The sequence below is a fragment of the Dermacentor silvarum genome, chromosome 1 (assembly GCF_013339745.2).
Source record: "Dermacentor silvarum isolate Dsil-2018 chromosome 1, BIME_Dsil_1.4, whole genome shotgun sequence".
Lineage (NCBI taxonomy): Eukaryota > Metazoa > Arthropoda > Arachnida > Ixodida > Ixodidae > Dermacentor > Dermacentor silvarum.
This window is the reverse complement of record NC_051154.1, coordinates 309,657,841-309,678,813: the sequence shown is the minus strand read 5'-3', so window position 1 is coordinate 309,678,813 and position 20,973 is coordinate 309,657,841. Positions and strand designations below refer to the sequence as shown.

At 45.8% G+C, this 20,973-nt stretch overlaps 2 protein-coding genes across 2 annotated transcripts; one reads left to right on the top strand and one right to left on the bottom strand.

Annotated features, from left to right (window-relative positions):
• The first annotated feature begins 12,789 nt into the window (after positions 1-12,789).
• LOC125942244 (uncharacterized) lies at positions 12,790-14,727 on the top strand. The gene is made up of 5 exons (XM_049660412.1): positions 12,790-12,909; positions 13,016-13,066; positions 13,615-13,650; positions 14,171-14,311; positions 14,514-14,727. Coding segments are annotated over exons 1-5 (444 nt in total). The 5' UTR covers positions 12,790-12,907.
• Positions 14,728-15,000: 273 nt separating this feature from the next.
• LOC125943130 (uncharacterized) lies at positions 15,001-16,948 on the bottom strand. The gene is made up of 5 exons (XM_049661534.1): positions 16,794-16,948; positions 16,196-16,321; positions 15,889-16,094; positions 15,373-15,552; positions 15,001-15,005 (listed from the first exon to the last, which is right to left on the bottom strand). Exons 1-5 carry the CDS (start codon positions 16,946-16,948, stop codon positions 15,001-15,003), a joined length of 672 nt encoding a protein of 223 aa, XP_049517491.1.
• Between the last annotated feature and the right edge of the window lie 4,025 nt (positions 16,949-20,973).

Here is a 20,973-nt window from a genome sequence, read left to right as displayed (position 1 = left end):
ACGTGTGCGACCGGCTTTGGTTCGACAACACCCTGAGCAAGGTCGGGAGCGTCGAGAACGAACGTCAGCGTAACGCGGCCGTCGGCGTGCTTCGACGCCAGTTCAGCAACAACACCGGCGACTTCCTGCAGTTCGCGGTGTGCTCCGCGTGCAAGGAGGCTCTAACGTCGGGAAAGGTTCCGGTGATGAGCGTGAGCAACGGCTACCGATACCCGCCGAAACCGAGCACCTCCCCGCGCTGAACCCGGTCGAAGAACGGATCATCGCACCGCGACTCCCGTTCATGAACATTCGTCGACTAACGCACGGCAACGGGCAGTGCGGAATCAAGGGGCAAGTCGTGAACGTTCCGATCGAAGTGCAGGAACTCGTGCAATGCCTACCCAGGAACGTTCCCGACGATGCGGCGATCGACGTACACATCAAACGAAGACTCGTAAGCAAGGCTTCGTATAGGCGTGGTCTCGACAAGAAGAGCAGCGTGCACACGTGGCTGCGACACTTAGAGCAAAGTCCGCTCTAGGGGAACGTGCATAGACCTCGTCTTCGCAAATTTCAAACTCGACCCTCTGCAGCAAGACCCATTGACGCTACACTTCACCGACCACAAAGCCATCGTCTTCAAGATACCGCGCGCACGAACGCTAGGATTCACGTACGATCTCTAAATAAAGACACAACAACCCCGTACAAGCGTCTCCTCTCTTCTCAATGCTTTCTCTCACTCTAACTTTCATTGGGTTGTGTTGCCAAGTGAAACGAAACGGAAACTCGATGCGCACCCCCCGCGATGCTTTCGCATCCCACCATGGTTTCCCGTAGGGTGAGATGATGTGATTTTTTGTTTCTCGTGTGGTCATAGTAATGACGAAGAAAGCAATAGTGGCCCTGCTGCAGCTGCGCGACTCTCGTTTTGCCGACGTTCAACGCTGGTCACTTCACTGTTTTAATCAATACCGTTACTGCCCCAACCTCTATCTGCCCATCTCTCTGTCATTGACATTAGACGTGTGAATGCTTGCCGCCCATGCTCGCTGAGCTCCCCTTCGGTCGTATTCAGCCAAGAAAGCGGGAAATAGAGGGAGAGATTGACTGTCCGTATACTTAGTCACCCACTTAACACCGAAACAGACACACACAAAAGGGAGAACAAAGCGGTATCTGTCATTGCACCTTCGCTTTTTCTCCGTTTATGTGAGCGTGCGTGTCTGTTGCTCTGTGCTAACTTGGTTAGTCCCTCTTCCACTCTGCCTGTTTATATAAGGAGCCTGTACGTGCACGTTTAAGAGGGAGGGAGGGCAAAAATGAGGAGTCATTCCACCCTCTGAAGGCGGATGACCAGCGAAGCTGTAGCAAATCACACAGGATTAAGCGTCTTCACTCAGTGGAAGTCATGGCAAATTTTGCCGGTCATGATTTAGATATGGCTGCCATCAGCGCTCCAGCCCATCCATATTCCTAGGCGTATTAAAAAAATGTAACAGTTTCGCCCAAAAGGCGAAGCCTCGATTGCGATAGCAAATTAGTAGAGAGCTATACGAAGCAAGACTAGTAGTTTAATGGGCCGTATAAACTTGTAAACGTTCGCTTACTAACTAAACAGACAAGCACGGTGTCAGGCGCGCACAGGTAAACATGAACACATCTCGCTTGATGACCGCAGAAACTCGCTGTCAGATCGCTGGAGTGAGAAGGCTCGGATATAGCAGCGAGCGAATTGACTTTCGTGCCGCCTCTTGCTTAGTTACTAGTTACCGGCTAGTTGAAATTTGTTCACATAGACATCGCTTTGAAGGAGGAGGCTTGCGCGGGCGCGCACTTTTTCCACGTCGCAAATTGTTTTCAAGATCCGATGCCCGCGGGGCTGCCGCTTGAGTAAGACGTGCCTCCATTTTTCCGCAAGCAAGATGAACCAATATCACCGCTGATACGATCTCGCCCGGGTGAAGTGAGTCGTCACCGCAAGAATCGGGAGACGGCGACGAAGGCGGGCATCGTGATGAGGGAAAATAGAAAAAACTGTATTCACTTCATTGGTACATGGCTGTACATACTTGCCAACCTAGTAACATGAAAATTCGGGAGACCACCACGCGAGGGAGTGGGGGGGGGGGGCAAAAAAAATGTTGCCGCCGTGCGAACACGTGGCATAGAGTCCATACTTGTCACGACTCCACGAAGTGACAAAGCACAGAAACTCAGTCGTGTATGATCTCAAAAATACTTGCAAGTACTTATTATTCTTGGCTTCTGATGGTGTCATCAATCGTTCCAACTAGGTACACTCGGAGAAACAAAGAGTAGTTTGGCATTCGCACTTCACTCGACAACCTGACAAAGCCAAGTGAAGCTAAAACTCGCGGTCATATAACGACTGGATTACTAAAAACGCGCGACCCAGCCTGAGACGAGCCAATCCAGCAAATCCAATATGGCAGCGCCCTTCGGTTAGAGGTGTGCGCCGTGTCGGTTTCGACCGGCGGCGGCGTAGGGTTCGTCGATAAAATTTTTTAATCGATTAACGATTAATCGTTCGTCGGTTTAGCGTATAATCGATTAATCGCTTTCGATGCGGGGTTTTTCGTCAATTAATCAATTAATCGACTTTTTTTCAGGCGCTTTAAAAAGGCTGAAACACAGTTATCTACTCACGTAAGTACCTATTTTAACGTTTGAAAGGTGGAACCAGGATAAGAAATACAAGCGTATAAACTTTGATAAAGAATAATGTTTAATTTGTTAGAGGTCAACTATATATTTGCCACTAGGGAGTAGTGAAGGAATAAGCAATATACAGGGCCTTCATATTAACACGTGTACTTGTTTGTCTTTCCCCGGTGGCCACTTTTCTCCGGGTAACAAATGTTAAACGTTATCGCACGGCGCGGAAAGCGCCTGCATGTATCGGAAGTTTCTCTAACGTTATCGATGCTTCTATCCGTTGTCTGTTGTCACCGACGCTTATATTACCTGATTGTATGAGATGAGCGACGCGAATTGTCAAATACTTTCTGGAAGACACGCGGGCATCAGGGATTAGGGCTCTGTACGTTATACTCCGGCGTTCACAACGCGCGCGCGCGCCGGGGTTCGTTTCGTCGCGTCACGTCGGCGATGCCCCGCCAGGCGCAAATCCGCCTCCCCTATACACCAGAGCACGATAGTCTCGCACCCAGACTAACCGAACGCATACTCTCGCACCCGGGCTGCCCGGTCGACCAGCACCATTTTGTACTGGGCTGCCAAAGTGTGTTCGTCGGCCACCGGTAGACATGGCAAGTGCCAGCTCTAGGACTCCAAAGTGCGGAAATGTGCCCGTTCACGTGGTTCCTAAGTACAAGAAGTCATCTGGGCGGCATTGCGTCGTGTTTGGATGCCAAAACAACCAGCGCAAAAGGAGCAGGTTACTTAGCGCTGTTTGCGAAGAGCACAACACACGCAGGGAATAGTGCCGGTGCGGTGTTTTTAGCTTGCACCGATTTCCATCCGCAACGAAGAACGCCAAGCTACGCAACCAATGGATAGCTGCACTGAATAGGAAGAACTACCAACCCAGTGAAAATGCGCGAGTGAGTATGCGAGCTGTGTATATTTTGGTGCCACGTTCAACTTTGCGCCCTACGAACGTAATATGTGTAACATGCAGGTTTGCTCCGAGCACTTCCTGGACAACAAGCCTACAGAGCAGAATCCCGTGCCGATGCTTCGCCTTGGCTATAACAAAAAGGCAAGCCTTTTCGTGTTTTCATTCATGCAGAGCTCCCGATGGTTAAGAGGAACAGTTCAGTTTGCGGTTAGCGATACTTGCAGCTGGCGCGCGGCATGACCATTAAGCGTGAACAAGTCGTAGGCAATAGAATGTTGCCCTGCTGGTGAGCGTTATTACTAACGAAAGTAAACTGAAGTCTGCTCGTAACGTAGCATGCGTCCACAAAGACGTAAACGACGACTGCTCGTCGCCGAAGGTGTTCTTGCAGCGCGCCTGTCTTTACATTTCAGGTGTCATTCGTAACGAATTCATTTGAGCCTCCTGAGCTCTAAACTGCGTGCGTGCTGTTATGCGAGACAAAGCACGAAATTTTTCTTTTCATATAGCGAGGAAAATTAGGTGGTTAATTATTGTTGCATTTTGTAACAAAATTTTGGTCGCTCTCACCTGTTTTTTTTTTTTTTCTGAGGGAGCGCCAACAATCTGATATGGCCTCGCACAAGCGAAACAGGTCTGCTACCAGGTAACTGCAGTTGGTGGGGATAATTTCTTGGAATGCAGGTGCGGTTGTGGTCTTGAACCAAGGGGGTCCCTGATGATGCAACTTTAAGTAGGGATGGTAATTTTATGTGCCCTGTAATAGCTGGTGCAACAACTCACACCTGCATCTGTCGTGCTCACCTTGTTATGCAGGCTTTGACAGCACATGTAGTTGAACATTATAACCACTGTAGTTCCACATTTTCCAATGAGTGCAGGTTTAGCGCCATACGCTGCTTGTTCTAAGTGCTATAGGCTTGTGTTCTGAATGTTGTGCTTTTAAGTGGTTGCACGATACAATTGGCCTTGTGCATTTTGTTTTTCATTTTGAGAGGAATTTATATCTCCCCAACAGTTATGGCACAGAAAAGAACTACAGCCCTTCTTACTATAACATATAGTTTGTTTGTTTTCAATGTGCAGGTGGTGAAGGGCAGGCGTCTGCTAATCAGGCAGGCTGTAAGCCCAGTCAAGCGACCTCGCCATTGTGCTGCCGAATGTGGCCAACCTGGCAGTGAACATGACAAACAAGACCATACTGAAAGTGCAGAGGACAATGTTCTGCGTGCTGGTGGAAACCTAGGAACGTTGCATGCTGGTACCCAAGCACTAGCTGCTGCCTGTCCACAACAAGAGAGAGAGAAACAACTTTAATTGAAAACACCAACAATCCATGGCCTCGCACAAGCGAGCAACACTGCACAAACGAGACCACTCGAGCAACACAAACGAGCAACACAAACGTGAACAGGAGCAGCAGATCGTTCAGCAGCAAGTGCCCACATCCCAGCAGGTAGCGTCTGTTCACCTTCCTGCAGTGGATGCCCCGAGTGAAACAGCGCAAATGGTGACACCAGGTCACACTAAAACAAGTGTAGTAGAAGCTAAAAGCACAGTAGAACTGTATAACAGCAAACTGCAGGAGGTCGCATCCGAAAGGCTTGATATTGTCCCTGCTACATACGAGGTGGTGGTCGAAAGCACTGAAGAGGCAGCCCCAAATTTTTATTTTGAGACATCTTATGATGCAGAGAATCTCCACACTGTTGAGCTGTCCACAGTGTCATCACTTTCAGAGCCCGAGCAAGCAATAGTGCCAATGGATGTTTCACTTGAGTGTGTGCAAAGAGTTTTGCACGAACACTGCTACTTTTCTTGCAGTGTGAAAAATGTTGATGCAGGAACTCAAACATCTATTTACAATACAGTTTCATTACCGCCTAGTCAGTACCAGTTTTACACTGGATTGAGCTATTGCACCTTCTGTGAATTAGTCAACGTTGTGGAGAGTAAGGTCAGCACTCAATTTAAATTAAGCATTAGTGATGCTGTTCTGCTGACTTTGATGCGCCTTAGACTGGGCTTGCTCTATGGTGACTTAGCGTATCGGTTTGCTATATCTGTATCTCTTGTTGGTAAAATTTTTCGCACAATTCTTCGAGCACTAGCTGAAATTTCCAGACAACATTTGATCATCTAGCTACCTCGGGAGACCATACAGAGGTCACTTCCAAAAACATTCAAAGAAAGCATGTACAAGAACACTAGATGCATAATAGACTGCACAGAGGTGTATATGCAGCGCCCCAAGAAGCTGTATGCTTGTGCTCAGACGTACAGCCAGTACAAAGGCGGAAACACTGCAAAATTTCTAGTAGCCATAGCACCCACAGGCTTCATTATGTTTGTATCTAAAGTATATGGTGGCCGGGCTTCTGATCGGTTTATCGTGCAAGGCTCAGGATTTTGCGACTACCTCGAAAACTGCGATGAAGTAATGGCAGATCGAGGCTTCACCTTGAATGAGTAGATGAAAGCAAAATGTGTTCGCCTAAATATGCCCGCTTTTACACAAGGAAGGAACAGGCTTGAAGAAGTGGAGGTGACGAGAACAAGGCGAATTGCTTCATTAAGAATACATGTCGAAATAGCAATTAACCGTATTAAGACATTCAGAATACTCAAGTACAGTGTCCCAATTCATCACAAGAAACTTGTAAATGAGATTGTTGTAGTTTGTGCAGGACTTTGCAATTTGAAGTCACCCCTGATTCGCAGTGATATCATAGTTGAAGAAGGTACTCCGTGAGCGAAAGTATATGGCCTCAGGCTCGCTGAAAAACACTAAATTTAGTCGTAATTCAGACATACAAACGGACAAGTGGCCCGGAAAGCTCGCAATGTCATGTTTATACTGCAGTCCTCAATTTCAAGTTATATGTGTTGGTGAAAAAAAATTTGCTTAATCGCAGAATCTGTGGTATGTATACTTTTGCGCAGAGGAGTACCTGTGTCAAGTGCATTACTTGCGAGCAATGACTTAGTCGTGGGTGCCAGATTGGTCTTGCAACACTTGCTAAAAGAAGGCTGTGTTAATTTTGTGTTGTGTATGGTAAGCTTTTTTATTTTTAGGAGTGATTTCACTTTAAAATCTGAGACTTGCATTATGTTTTTCTAAATGTTCATAGAGAGCCTGGTAGACTTTTCTTGTGAGTGGTTTCACGTGAACTGTGACATTTATTCTAAATATGCCAGAAAGAAAGCCTGCAAGATACTATACTTCCCAGTTGTCCATTATGTGTATTGACAATTTTTGTGCTTATTTTTTATAGCTGTGTTGTAGTATTACGTGCAATTTGCCAGTGTACATGTAAGGTCATCTCACACAAGTGCTCATGGGATTTGGAAGATTATTCTATTTTGTTCTTATATATGTTCACAAAGAAGAGCCTGATAACCTTTTTTTTCGAGTTGCGTGCGATTTCACTCTGAAGTCCAAGATTTATTCTGGTAGATTGAGTCAAAGGTATGCCAGGAGGAAATCATGCAAGATGTATTCGCTAGTTGTATTTATGTGTAGTAACATTTTTTATACATATGATGATTTTTATACCTTCATTGTAATCAGTACAATTTTCTAGTGTACATGTAAGGTCATATCACACAAGCGCTCATGTGATTTGGAAGGCTATTGCATGATGTTCTCATAAATGTTCACAAAGAGGAACCAAGGCGAGTCACCACTGTGCAGCTTCTTGTGTTCTGTGAAAGAAACTTTTTTGCACTAGTTTGGATAGTGCATTTTACTGTCTAGAAAACTACAAGGCTGAAAACCATTTTTTATTGATTCATCAACATAAATGACAGGTATTTGTGTTCCAAAGGTTACAGCTGTGGACAATTTTTTTTCTGTCTCCGTAGATTGTATATACATACTGTTACACTTTTGCTTTGAATGCATTGGCACCAGCAGCAGGGATATATGGGCCGGTATTTTGTAGCGATGCTTTATGCTTTATAATATACTAGTCCTATCATCCACCGCTCACGGCCGGCTGATCCCGTTGATAACGTGAGCAGACCGTCGCTCTGACCACCGACCAAGCGCGAAAAGGCATTACCATCCGAAAGGCATAGCTACAAAATACCGTCCTTGGTCTCCACAATGGATCCTTGCTGGACTTGGTAAACAGAACAAACTTTGTGTGCACATGTAAGATGCGTGACTTGTTTTATGCCTCAGGGCAAACTTCCAAATAAAAATAAACGAACTATTGTACAATATGTCTTGCTGTTTGTTTTTTCGAGCTATAGAACTTTAGCTTATAAATTATTTACAATAAATAAACAATATGCTGCAAATTAACCACTTTTGCTATACTGTCATTAAGTAGCAGTACGTAGAAACATGTCGTACGCTTCAAGTGCTGTCGAGCTTTGAGTGAGAGCATCGTCTAACAAGGCAGGAGGGTAGAAAGAAAAGTAAAAGTTGCGCACTCTTGCAAGGCTGGAGCTTAAGTATGCTGGGTCATAGTTCACATTAACCAGGACAGTTCGCCTGCTTGTCCACACATAAAAAAAGCAATGTTTCCTTTGGCAACAATACATAGTGAATTGTACTTGACTGTAGTAGCCCCCCCTGCCTGATTTAGAAAGAAAATATCCATCATCTCCCTTCCTTACATCATATTTTCCGCTGTCCAACAAAGAGGAGCAGTCTTCTGTGTAAGGGCACTTAATTTCAAGAATGGAGTATGTGCCAACAAGTCCATCTGGGCTTGCAGATAGGTACGGTTCACTTTGCGACACCACAGTTCTTAGTCTTGCCACGTTTAGGCCAGTTTCTTGCTCAAACGCCTCCCTGGCTATAGGCTCACAATGTGTACCATGCATAGTTGCTTTGTTACCTCTGAAGCTAGACCTCAGTATGGAAGCCAGTGCTCTTTCTGGCAAAGTGTGCTTGCGCTTAGGTATCTTTGACGTGACTGAGGCTGTTATTCTGACCTTTCTACTGCCTTCCCACACACTGCCACGTTGCTCCACTGTTCCTTTGGCCAGTCTAACTTGTGCATCTAGAGGTATGTCTACATACCTTTTATAGAAATCATTACAGCAATGGCAGTTGTCAGGTCCAGTACCGCTATGAAAGCCATGAGACGGGACACTACGAGGTGCAAGTATTTCATCTGTAGTTTCTGCAGCTGGTGCATTTAGCGTTAAGTTTAAAATTGTGCCCGGTACTGATGCAAGACCTTTCAAAGGAACTGTATCAAAGCTTTTCACAAGCGAATTATGGTCCCTAAACTTCTGAAACTGAGGATCATGTAGCCTCGGGGCAGGTTTCCCAGTCTGGATTTGCCTTCTTAACTTGAAGTCTATGCCTTGTATTTCTCCTGGAACTACATTCTTCTTTGTGCCACGGTTCCATTCAGCACTCTTGTCAGTACATGCTGTGCCAGTCAAACCAAGTCTGACAGCAAACTCAATTTTCCAAAGTAGAGCTCCTGAAAAAAAATTTGTACCAATTCATACTTCATAAGAGACACTCCTTTAAAACTTCTGCACTACTGACACTGATCAAAATACAAGTTACTTTTAGTTCACTTTGCATTTAAGCAAATGGCAGATGGTCACATTTAAGTGCATAATTCACGCAGCAAAACTGCATGGCTTTGTAATGCATAAGTTAGTAGCATGTAAAATAATTAGCATACCAATGTGGCTGCAAGCATGCGCTGCACCTCCCATGCAAGAGCAGTCCGCTGTGACGACACTTCCACTGGGCTGAAGGCAGACCCAAGCTTTATGCGGGGGCGCACTTAACGCCTGAGACCTTTCGAGTTCTCCTTTGACAAAAATGGAGTGTGTGGCCATGTCCTTGTGCACAAGCAAGCAGCCTACCTTGCCACTTTCAACATAGTTGTAGGCTTCAGTGCTTTTGATTGCATTCACTTCTTCAAGGTCAAAAGCTTTTGTCTTCAAAAGGTAGTAAATAATATGGTGTTCCTGCACAGGAGGCCAGAGCTTCATGTCTTCGATCCAGTCTTTGATTTCATGAAATTCAAGCGGACACAAGGCACCTGCACAGAATACATAGGATTGACACATAAACAAACAGTACTCAAGCCAATGTCCTTTACGTCGCAGACGCTGATATAAAATCTTAAAGCGCTAGTTCTAACAATGGCTACATAATTAGTCTATGCTCGCATAGCACACCTGTAATTCTGAGGGACGGTGGGATTCTGCACAATAACACCACCAGATTGGCTAACAATATCGCAACTTCGCTTTTAAGGCATTACTGTCACAGATAGCTTCTGAAAGGGATTGATGAACGATACACTTTTATTGGAACTCTAAATCGCAGGTGATCCTCGGCAATTGCATGCTTTCACATTTTAACTCGAAGGGGACCATTAAAAAATTTTGAAAAGTCACGGAGAGCACAAAACGAAAATACTGGCACGAGCGAAGATGCTGTTCCAGGAGAGCAGGCCCTGTCTCTACAATGGCCCCTACTGCTTCCCCGGGAAAATAAGTGATGCTATTTTGGAGGTAGAGCGCCATAAGGCGCGAGAATACTATATTCCGGCATGACTGATACAGCAAGGCGCGAGAAACTCTGTCCGACGTACCGCGGACACGCGAGGAGAATAGGTGACGCCAACGAGGAATTTACCGCATGCTTCTGAGCACTTATGGGAGAAACACCGCTTTCCGCGAAACTCGTCGCAAAGCGTACGCCCGGGCAAAATTTTGCCGCGGGATGCATGTTGAAAAGTAGAATTTTCATAAAGCTTTATCGCGCAACCTTTAATAATATTCCTTCACAGGTTACGTGCCAAAAATACGGAGATATTACAGCTCACACGTGTTCTAGTATATAGCGCGCAGTTTGTACAAATGTAATAGCGTACTTACCCGATGTATTCGCTTCTGCAGTCTGCACAGCACTCAGCGTGGCCATTGCAGATTTGCATGAGGTCTTGAAGTTTGATTGAATCGAGACAGCGCAAATGAAAGGTTAGAAAAAACGCGATACACGCCTTCCGCCCAGCTGAAATGCCGAAGTTTCGCTTTTGCGCTGGGTCGCATCTCCCGGTGTGGCAGCCCAGGCCTGCTACTTCGTGGCACTTGGGATAGATGGCGCGACCGGCGCTCACCAATATGGCGGCGCGCTTTGAATTCACGGTGTTCTAGTCTATAGTCCAACGCGACGCGGCCCGACGCAGCGGCCGTAGCCAAAGCAGCGCATGCTGAGTAGAGCAGAGCGCCGCGCGGAAAGTGAGCGCCGCGTTGAAAGAAACACGGACGCGGTGCAGTCTGGGTAACGTCGTCGGCGCGAAATGCAGCATGCTGCATTTCGCGCCGGCTGCCGCCGGGCCGCGCCGACGGACGCTGGTTGCGTCGGTCGCGCCACGCGTCAGACTATAGAGCGCTCGCGTTTTGCTAGCGTAGCGTCGCTGCGCCGAGCGTGCGCGCGCGTCGACGTTACGTCGGAGTATAAGGGCTCTGTTATACTCCGGCGTTCACAACGCACGCGCGCGCCGGGGTTCGTTTCGTCGCGTCACGTCGGCGAAGACACGCCAGGCGCAAATCCGCCTGCCCTATAGTCCAACGCGACGCGGCCCGACGCAGCGGCCGGAGCCAAAGCAGCGCATGCTCAGTAGAGCAGAGCAGAGCGCGGAAAGTGAGCGCCGCGTGGAAAGAAACACGGACGCGGTGCAGTCTGGGTAACGTCGTCAGCGCGAAATGCAGCATGCTGCATTTCGCGCCGGCTGCCGCTGGGCCGCGCCGACGGACGCTGGTTGCGTCGGTCGCGCCACGCGTCAGACTATAGAGCGCTCGCGTTTTGCTAGCGTAGCGTCGCTGCGCCCAGTGTGCGCGCGCGTCGACGTTACGTCGGAGTATAAAGGCTCTGTTATACTCCGACGTTCACAACGCGCGCGCGCGCCGGCGTTCGTTTCGTCGCGTCACGTCGGCGAAGACACGCCAGGCGCAAATCCGCCTGCCCTATAGTCCAACGCGACGCGGCCCGACGCAGCGGCCGGAGCCAAAGCAGCGCATGCTCAGTAGAGCAGAGAAGAGCGCGGAAAGCGAGCGCCCCGCGAAAAGAAACGCGGACGCGGTGCAGTCTGGGTAACGTCGTCGGCGCGAAATGCAGCATGTTGCATTTCGCGCCGGCTGCCGCCGGGCCGCGCCGACGGACGCTGGCCGCGTCATGGCTCGTTCACACAGCCGTCAAACGCTCCGTCGCGTCACCGTCACGGCACCGTTTTTCGTCAGGGGAGAGGGTTTCCGAGTCGTTTTTTTCTCAAAAACGGGTTGACGGCGACGCAGAGCAGTGCTCTACGTTTCCGTCGCCGGCACGGGGACGGAGCCCCGCCCCTAGAAAACGGACCAATCAGAAATTAGGAAGCCGGCCTCTAAATATGGCGATTTTACAAAGCAAAAGCTGGCAACAGGGGTGCTGCCCAAAAATTGGCTGCGCAAAAGTCCCTGTCGTATCCGAATCCACAACTGTGTTCACCAGCCACGCGCGTTTGACACGTGTGGCACGCCGTGTTGGTGAGCGAGCTTGTGCGGTGCCACTATGTCGGACAACGAGAACCGCGAGGGACGTTTTAATGCTGAACTCCTGATCGAACTCGTGAGACCTCACAGGTTCCTGTACGATAACAGGGAAGCCTGCTTCAAAGATGTGCAGATGAGAGAAAATAGGTGGGCCTTGATTGGGAAAGAACTCGGCATTTCAGGTGAGTGATTCATTAAGCTACCAGTTCGGAATAAACCGCTAACAAGTTACGAAATTACGAATTATTGTTTGATTTTATCGCGCTGTGGAGCTCATGTTGCATCGATTGTTGCATAACGATCTGTCATCCATGTGCTTCCAAGTTTTGTTATTATCACGCATGGAACAAGTTTGGTGTCTTCGTCAGCGGTGATTTACTGAATTGTTTTGGCTCAAGCCACCACAATGCACTGTACTGTTTTTGTACTGTTTCATTTAGGAGAACTTGCTGCCAAAAAATTCCAGCACCTGAAAGATCGGTGGAGAAGATTAAAAAAGATTTACGATGGCGCCAAAAAGTCAGGAGCAGGGGCATCGGACATCCCCAAGGTTACTTGGCGCTTTTTTGCTGTCATGGACAGCCTCATGGCCAAGGAGCGCCTCGGGACGTCAGTAAATCGTGCATTCCAACGACCTGTCTGTAGCTCGCGTATAGCCAACTTACGCTTTACAGTTCTCGAAGGGCATGCTTTTAGTATAAATGCAACTCTAAGTTTGTGGTTGTGCGATAACAGAGTTACTGGCGCTGTTATTTTTGCAGGGACATTTCAAATTTGGACCTTGAGCCAGATAGTGCTGACATGTAAGTAATGGTTACGTTATGTTGTAAATTATATGTTCTGATGTTTCATTCTGTTTGCTTGCAAAAGAATGCTAAACAGCTAAGAGAAATGTACTTGCAATTTCAGGAGTGTCCCATCAGGAGTCAATGACACTGCAATTGCTGAATGCACTGCCAGGTATTGTTTATTATTGTTCATTGATTGCTTTTGCATTGGGGGAAAGACTGAAATATGAGAAACGAAATATGAAATATGCATCATAAAAGAAGGCAAGGCATGCAAACAATGGCACTAGAGAACACCACACAGACGCCATGTCCGTGTCTGCATGCCTTAGATCCTCTTTTCTTTTTTGACAAAGCTATACAGACTAACTGAGCTTTCTTTTGTGTTAAAATGCGTCACTGGTGCTCTATGATTTGGTAAGCATTGTGTTAGCATTACTTTTCTGTCCATTTCATGAATTTGTTTCAGTATTTTCACTTTTAATTGCCTGCAAAATGGTAGCCAAAAGCAATAGCAGGTGCAGTGGTGGCAATGCATAAAATCGAGAATGGTGCTAAAACATGTTTTTCCTGCACAGGTAAATAGATTGCATTCAACATAATTATTCAGCTGATGCAAGGCTAGACTAGTTACCAAAGATATTGGCATTGTGTGTTCGTTTTTTTTTGTCTTTTCATTGAACTGTACCGGTATAATAAACCGTTTTTTTTTATCTGAAGGGAATCAGACCAAGATTTTGGTGATGACTGGGAAAGGTACGAACATCAACAATTCATTCCCATGTTTCACTGTTGCTGGCCTTCCTTGAATATGAGTTAATGTATTTCATGGTTTCTAAAAAAATGTTGCTGCTGTCTTGGCATTGCATTAACAGTTTTGATGTTAACCCATGAAAACTATACGTTAATGTGCATTCTTCGGTGCTTCATTTTAGTACACATCGGTCACTATTAGAAAGGTATCTGTAAATTTCACCCAAATATACCCCACTGGAAGCAAATTTATAGACTACAGAGTAGTCATTGGATGGACTTTGGCATATTTGATAGTGGGTTTGACAAAGTAATCATGGACTAAAAACTTTAGATTCAGTTTTGTTGCTACTGTAAATAGTATGAGGCTTTTAATAACAGTGACTGCCTCCAATAGCCTGCAGTGTTTATTATTACATCATTACGAGCTATACAGCTACAGCAAGAAAATGAATAATGGGACAACATTGATGTGCGACTCCTTTCTTTGGGAGTACGACTGAAAAATGTATGTCCTCTTCAGCAATCTTTCAGTTCCTCCCACAAGTAGCAACAATGCTGCCTATATCCATGTGGGAACGCCGCCCGAAAGTGTTGGGCAAGCTGAACCACCACCCTCAACATCTGCTTCGAAGAGGACGTCTGCGCACCATAAATCAAAAAAGTATGATGGAGGCTATTCGATGATACTGTTTCATTTAGATTAAAGCCTCAAAACAACCTTCAATAGCCTCTGACAGTGAAGCTGATCCAGACGGGCACTTAAACGAAACCTTTGGCATGGATTTTGTTCGCAATTACTACACGCAAATCATGAGACAGTGACTAGAAACGTCCAAAAATGTGAAATGAAATCTTTATTGCAGGCACAAGACAAAGGATGCTAACGAGGAGGACATGAAGCAGGTGACGGGAGCCTTTATGCAAGCTGTCAGCGCCACAGCGCAGAAACAACCCGTGCATAGATGCAACTCTTTTTTTGATTTTATGGCGGAATCAGCCAAGGAATTGACGCCTGTCCAGCAAGATAGGCTCATGCACGCTTGTCACATGGCGTTGCTTGAAATTAAAGAAGTTTAAATGCGAGTGAATGTTTATTTACATACAGTAGGGCATGCTACCACTCTTCAGCATGTGCTCATTGCCTTGGAGCATTCCTGTGTATATAATCCAACTGCCACTCCACTTGTCCCGGTCCCATGAAATAGTTCTTAAATGTCTGACGAACTTTTTGCGCTGTGCGGGAAGGTCTGTTTGAGCCTAACTTTGACGCTTGTCTAAACACTGGCACTGTTTTACCATCCTGTCGCCACTCGCCGTCAATTACCTCACCAGTCCAAGATTCTGTGTCCACTAGCCTGGAAGGACAGTATTTGTCTTTGTCCTCTTTTTCAGTTAGCAGGAAATTATGCAGTGCCACACATGCAAGTACGTATCTGTTGACATTCTCGTCAGTGGCCTTAAACCTCCTTCTCAATATGCGCCAGCGACTAGTTAGTATGCCGAACGCATTCTCAATTACACGCCTTGCCCGAGCATGACGGTAATTATAAATTCTCTCACTGTCTGTTTTTATGTAACGCCTTGGATAAGGTCGCATGACGTATTCTTTCAAGGGAAATGCTTCATCCCCAAGAATCACATAAGGGGCAACATGTCCTCCTGGAATTGCAGTGGGTTGAGGAATACCCAGCTTTCCCGTCTCAAGGGCTTTGCAAAGCGTACTCCTTCCGAAGACACCCCCGTCACTTTCTCCACCAGAGCGACCAACTTCCACGTAGAGGAATTTGTATGCAGAATCACACACAGCCATCAAAATTTTGCTAAAGCTTCCTTTGTAGTTGAAGTTCTCAGATGCTGAATTACATGGGGCTTCGACTGTGACATGTTTGCCATCGATACTGCCTGCAAAAAAAAGTGAAAACTAAGTTGCCATGAATTTAACAGAGAGAACAGCAGCATACACACAGGTGGCATCATGCAAGATATTCCTTTATACGATAAGCATCTACGCTTTAGATACTGTACTTTCATATCGCTCAGTACACTTATTGATGTGTTTCCCTGTGCTTAGGTAGTTACAAAACGTTTTAAATGCGAAATAAGTGTAAATAGGCAGTCACATAATACATTTCTAGCCTGCAACTTGCACTGATACAGTGCTCCATAGAGCCCTACAGAAGTGTTTGTATCGAAATTCTCATTTGTGCTTTAGTAAAAAAAATTTCTTGCACCACTTACCGACGCAATTAGGAAAATTCCACCGCTGCTCAAAACCTCTAGCAATATCGCGCCACTCCTCGGGTTTCGTAGGGCACTTAACGTATCTTTTTTTCAGGGTTTCCCAAATCACTTGCGTGGTTTCTGAAATAATATCAGAAACAGTCGATCTTCCAATCATATATGAAAATGACAACGAGCGCTGAGTGTCACCACTTGCAAGAAACCTGAAAGAAATCGAAAAAATGCATATAGAGTGAGGAAAAATAAACACACCAAGCTTTAGAAAGCCAAGAACCTTGATGAGCATATTCATTAAATTATTTACCTAAGTGTTATTTCGAGTCGTGTCCGCGCCGGGATGGCCGTTCTCCAGTTGGTGTCCAGTCGCTCGATCCCACTTCTAACCAAACACAGCAACTTCTCGAACGTCGCCGGAAACATCCTCATGTAACTGCGCGGAAATTTGTACTTATGTATAAAACATATTTTCTTACGCTAGTCCATTCACAGTACTGCAGTAATGAATAATTTGAAAAGAACGAGAAATCATAATTTATTACGCTCTAACAACAAAAAAGGTGCATCCTAGCCTCGGGCGTTGCTCGGCTACCACGAACTGCGCGCACTGTGGCCACAGTGAACAAAATGACAACGTACTGTTGTATTTAGAATACAGAGGAATGATGCATCCGATGCCTGAACATCATCTTCTTTATTTAGTGTCCCCGCGCCACCATCCTCATCTTCTTTCCCATACAACATTTTCCCGGTCAAAAAAAAACCCTCATCAAAAAAACCATCCTCATCTTCTTTCCCATACAACACGTACGAGTTGCGTCCGAAGCAGCTATGATAAGTGAGTAATAACACCAAAAATTAGGAAGTACTATTCTACACGAACATACCATGCCGTGTATACTTACTCGAAGTAGTATTCAGGGTCCGACCGGCGCAGCAAAGGAATGAGCAAAGATGAGTGGCCGAACTTGCGATTTCTGCACATGTTTCGCATCCACGTGCTTCTCGGTCGCCGCACTTTGCGCGCTCGTTGCTTTCTTCGCTTGCATAGCAAAAACATCAGCCTATAACCGCCAAGCATCACGACAGCAGATGCGTTGTTGCTGTGGCTCGCCATTTCTAGAGTGGCCAGTGTTGCCAGTTGCAGTGATCAACACCGTTCAATTTCTTGCTTTACGAAAACATCCATATTGCGTTCATAATGCACTATTAAACCGTTCATTTTTTGTTTACATTAACATTGTACCGACAAAGGTTCATTTAATTCATTTACTGAAAAATGCTGATCTTATTTCTCCACGTTTAACCGAATATGAGAACAGTCGGTCAACATTGCACAAAAACGTGCTGCTGTCGACGCTGCAACCGCCGTCGTCTGTTCGTACACTGCTACGTCGCGTCTGCTGTACGTTTTTTTGACGTGACGGTGACGCGACGGAGCGTTTGACGGCTGTGTGAACGAGCCCTCAGTCGCGCCTCGCGTCAGACTATAGAGTGCTCGCGTTTTGCTAGCGTACCGTCGCTGTGCCCAGCGTGCGCGCGCGTCGACGTTACGTCGGAGTATAACAGAGCCCTAACAGAGCCCTAACAGAGCCCTTACTCTGGAACCTTCGATAAATCATGTATGAAAGTGTGGTAAAAGCCGACGGGGCTCGCCGCTGATCAGATTAAAACGATCGCCGACTGTGTTCGCCGCTATCGTTGTGCTTCGAATAGTGCAACTTGCTTTTGTGGGCACAGGTTTGCGCAGTAAAAAATCTGTTTCGTCATTCACAGTTTTGCGACTGTTTTCTTCACCGTCACTACTACGTGACAAAAAATCGCCTGTGGCACGTAGCATAATGCTTATCGTTGAGCTGGGTTATTCGAAGAGGCGGACATCAGTAGCACAGGAAATCTAAAGACATATTCAACCAATTACCAAAAATTGACTAATGAACTTTGGTAATTACTTTACGACACATATTGCAATTTACGAATCGTAGCGGTGAGTTTGCAAGACGCATCTACTTGAAATGAATTTCCAGGATGACATCAGTTTTGAGATATTATTTCTCAAAGGGTGAGACGAAGTAGATAGGCGTTCCAGTTACTTTTGTGCTTCAATGCATTTTGGTAAAAAAGTAAGTGGACCAACAGTGCATTTTTACGGCGAGTATATGATGGTGCATATACTCACCGGTGTCATTCGGGAAATTCATTCCAAGTGGATACGCCATTCCAAGTGGATACAAGCTCACCGGCTACAATTCGTTAATTGCTATATGTGTCGTAAAGTAAAAACTAAGAAGCTAATTAGTGATTTGTTGTTAATTAGTTGAATATGTGTTTCAGTTTCTTGTGCTAATGTCCGCCTCATCGAATCACCCTGCTCAATGATAAGAACTATGCTACCTGCCACAGGCGATTTCTAAAAATTCTGTAAAACTGAAAAATGAACAGCCTGCACTTACTGAGGAGGGTGGGCATGGAGGAAGAAGAAATTAGAAGAGATCATCACAGCCCGACTGACATGCAGAAGCAATGGCACAAAACGTGATCGCCACATCAGAGCGCGCGGTAGGTTTAAGCTGCCGGGTGCAGGGCAGCAGTGCAGCTGAACGGGTGCGCACCTATTTGAAACTACTGCGAACCAAACATTATCGGCCAATACGTTGTCTCTCAGATTCACGTGCGGTCATACTGCAATGTAAAAAGCGAAAGAAATGGCTTGACGGTGAGTTCGCTTGCCAAGACTTGCTGCCTCTACTAGTTCATTTCTTCCTCCACGGGGGCGGCCTCGCTCCGGCCCCAGGCTCCTTGTGTGACGTGTGCGTAAAGCGGGTAAGCGCTTGGCTAGCTCGGCAGGAGTCGGGAAAACAGTCGACAGTCGCTCTCGGTCTTCGCAGCCGCGCTGTCGTTGCTCGTACTCCGCATTCTATAGTACGATTTCAAAATTTTCACACCCCTTTAGTCATTGGGCTGGAAAACGATTAATCGAACTGCTTTAATCGATTAAACCGATTAAATTAAAGGTAGGCATCGATGACGATTAATAGTTTTGCGGCGTACTTTTAGTCGATTAATCGATTAATCGTTCATCGATATTACCATCCCTACGGCGGCGTGGTGGTCATTTCTGGTCGGCGGCGGCGGCGTCGTCGGCGTGGCGCCGGGTAGCGTAATTCATTTTCCAGGGCAGCTGGGCCCTCGACTGTGGCGCCGCCGCTCGGGAGAACTTCAAACATGGCGGCGCCTCGGATCTGGGCACTTTTGCTCCCTAAGGATCCCTTTGCCTAGGTACCACGCCGGATACGCCACTAGGTCCATTCGCCCCTAGCTACGCTGGCTGCACGGCTGCACAACTTGAAACACAGCCGCGATGAAGACGCGCCTGCTGCATTTGTTGCGCTGCCGTGCTCTACAGTCGTGAAACGTGTTTTCTCTGTCGCGATGGGGGCATATGAAAACCCGATAATCGCAAAGTGGTGAGTAAAACGTTTCAAATTAACGACGCGGTATCAGTATTTCGGTTCACTTTGGTGCCGAAGCATCGCTTGTCTCGCGGGAAATTTGCACGCTGTGAAAGTATATTGTGAACCTACCACTGGGAATTTCGCGTATAAATGCATTTCGAGATTCTGCGTTTACGAAGTAACCTGGCAGTAACTATAGCATTTCTGCGCGACACGCAGAATAGGATAAACACACACGCTCAGTGAAGCTACTGAGGTGTAGAAGTGACAAAGCGCTTGTACATAATAAGCTGTCGCATTTGATTACTCACCTTTGTTTATGCTAGATATGCCTAAAGCAACCTCGCTTTTCTAAAGAAATGACTAGTTACAAATTTATGGCATATAATATACACCATGCAGTTACGGGTATATTTTTGACCATACAAAAATACATTTGATTCATGACAAATAAGCAACTGCGCGCTGAAAGCGAAGCTGAAGGAAGATGTGGACACAACACAAGTGCTGAGTTTCAACTGGAAAATTTGTTGAATGAACGAGTTAATATAGACTTAAACTGCTCATGTGCCTGCAAGGCAGTGAACAATTCATGACAAGTATTCGTGGTTAGATCTGGTGATACTCAAAATTATAAATTATCATTAATCTAAAGCAGCGTGCTCCTCGGCTATCAACGATCGGTGTTCTGGTGCTGCACAATCTGGCTAACTCAATCAGTTAGTCAGCCTTCAGTAGCCCTCCAAGAAAAAGAAGTTTCTTTTTTAGACCACGTTAATCATTGATAGCCGAGCAGCACGCTTAGTAGAAAATTGCTGAAAAATTGAAAAAAAAGATATATCAGAACCATTGAAATGACTCGACACATTGCTTTCAGCAATTGAGTGCATTCCTCACAGCTCCAGTCACTATGCAAGTTTCACTAAAATTTTATGTCATCCTTGAGTGGCTGATTCATGTCTTCAATGTCTTTTATTCAATTATTGTTTTACAGACAATTTATAGACCTGGGTTTTATGTTTACTTTTGCTTTGCATAGTCTGAGTTTGGCGCACGCCCAAAGAACACGTTTTTTTTATTTGTTGCTTCTATTGTTATTAGCTTCTCGAACATGGCAGGCCCCAAGTTATTTTCATTCTTAACACTGCTGGAATTTTCATTTTCTTACCTATGCTGCACCAATAATGGTTCCAATAAAAAGTATAGTTGATGCAAACAAATAAAGTTTGCCACGAAGCTTGTTCTTTCATGAGAAAACATCTTTTTGTCCTCCACAAAACAACCTGTAACTGCATGGTAACGGGCAGCACAAACAACGAGTACTAAAAAGAACCACACAGGACGAGTGCTGAAGTTCAACTAAATTTTATCCACAGAAAACTTTTTTAAATACAAACAAGATTGTGTAAGCCAAGCTATCATACGACATGACAACAGAAAAAGGAAAAACAATACAAACTGCAAAGATAGCAAAGACTTAAAAGCATAAGAAAACTTATATGTTGATACCAGGTATGAATCGTGACACACTAGTTCGGAATCACTTGTAAAATCTTGCACATGGGCCTAGCTCTTTTCTAACACGGCTACTTCACTTTGTAAAAGTGATACCGACGCCTGGCTGATGCAC

Coding starts and splice junctions, on each gene's coding strand:
- LOC125942244 (XM_049660412.1), top strand. Junction 13,067..13,614: donor ATTGCTGAATGCACTGCCAG/GTATTGTTTATT, acceptor TTTTATCTGAAG/GGAATCAGACCAAGATTTTG. Junction 14,312..14,513: donor GCGCACCATAAATCAAAAAA/GTATGATGGAGG, acceptor TCTTTATTGCAG/GCACAAGACAAAGGATGCTA.
- LOC125943130 (XM_049661534.1), bottom strand. CDS start 16,948: ATGTTTTTGCTATGCAAGCGAAGAAAGCAACGAGCGCGCAAAGTGCGG. Junction 16,322..16,793: donor GACCCTGAATACTACTTCGA/GTAAGTATACAC, acceptor ATTTCCGCGCAG/TTACATGAGGATGTTTCCGG. Junction 16,095..16,195: donor CGACTCGAAATAACACTTAG/GTAAATAATTTA, acceptor GATTTCTTTCAG/GTTTCTTGCAAGTGGTGACA.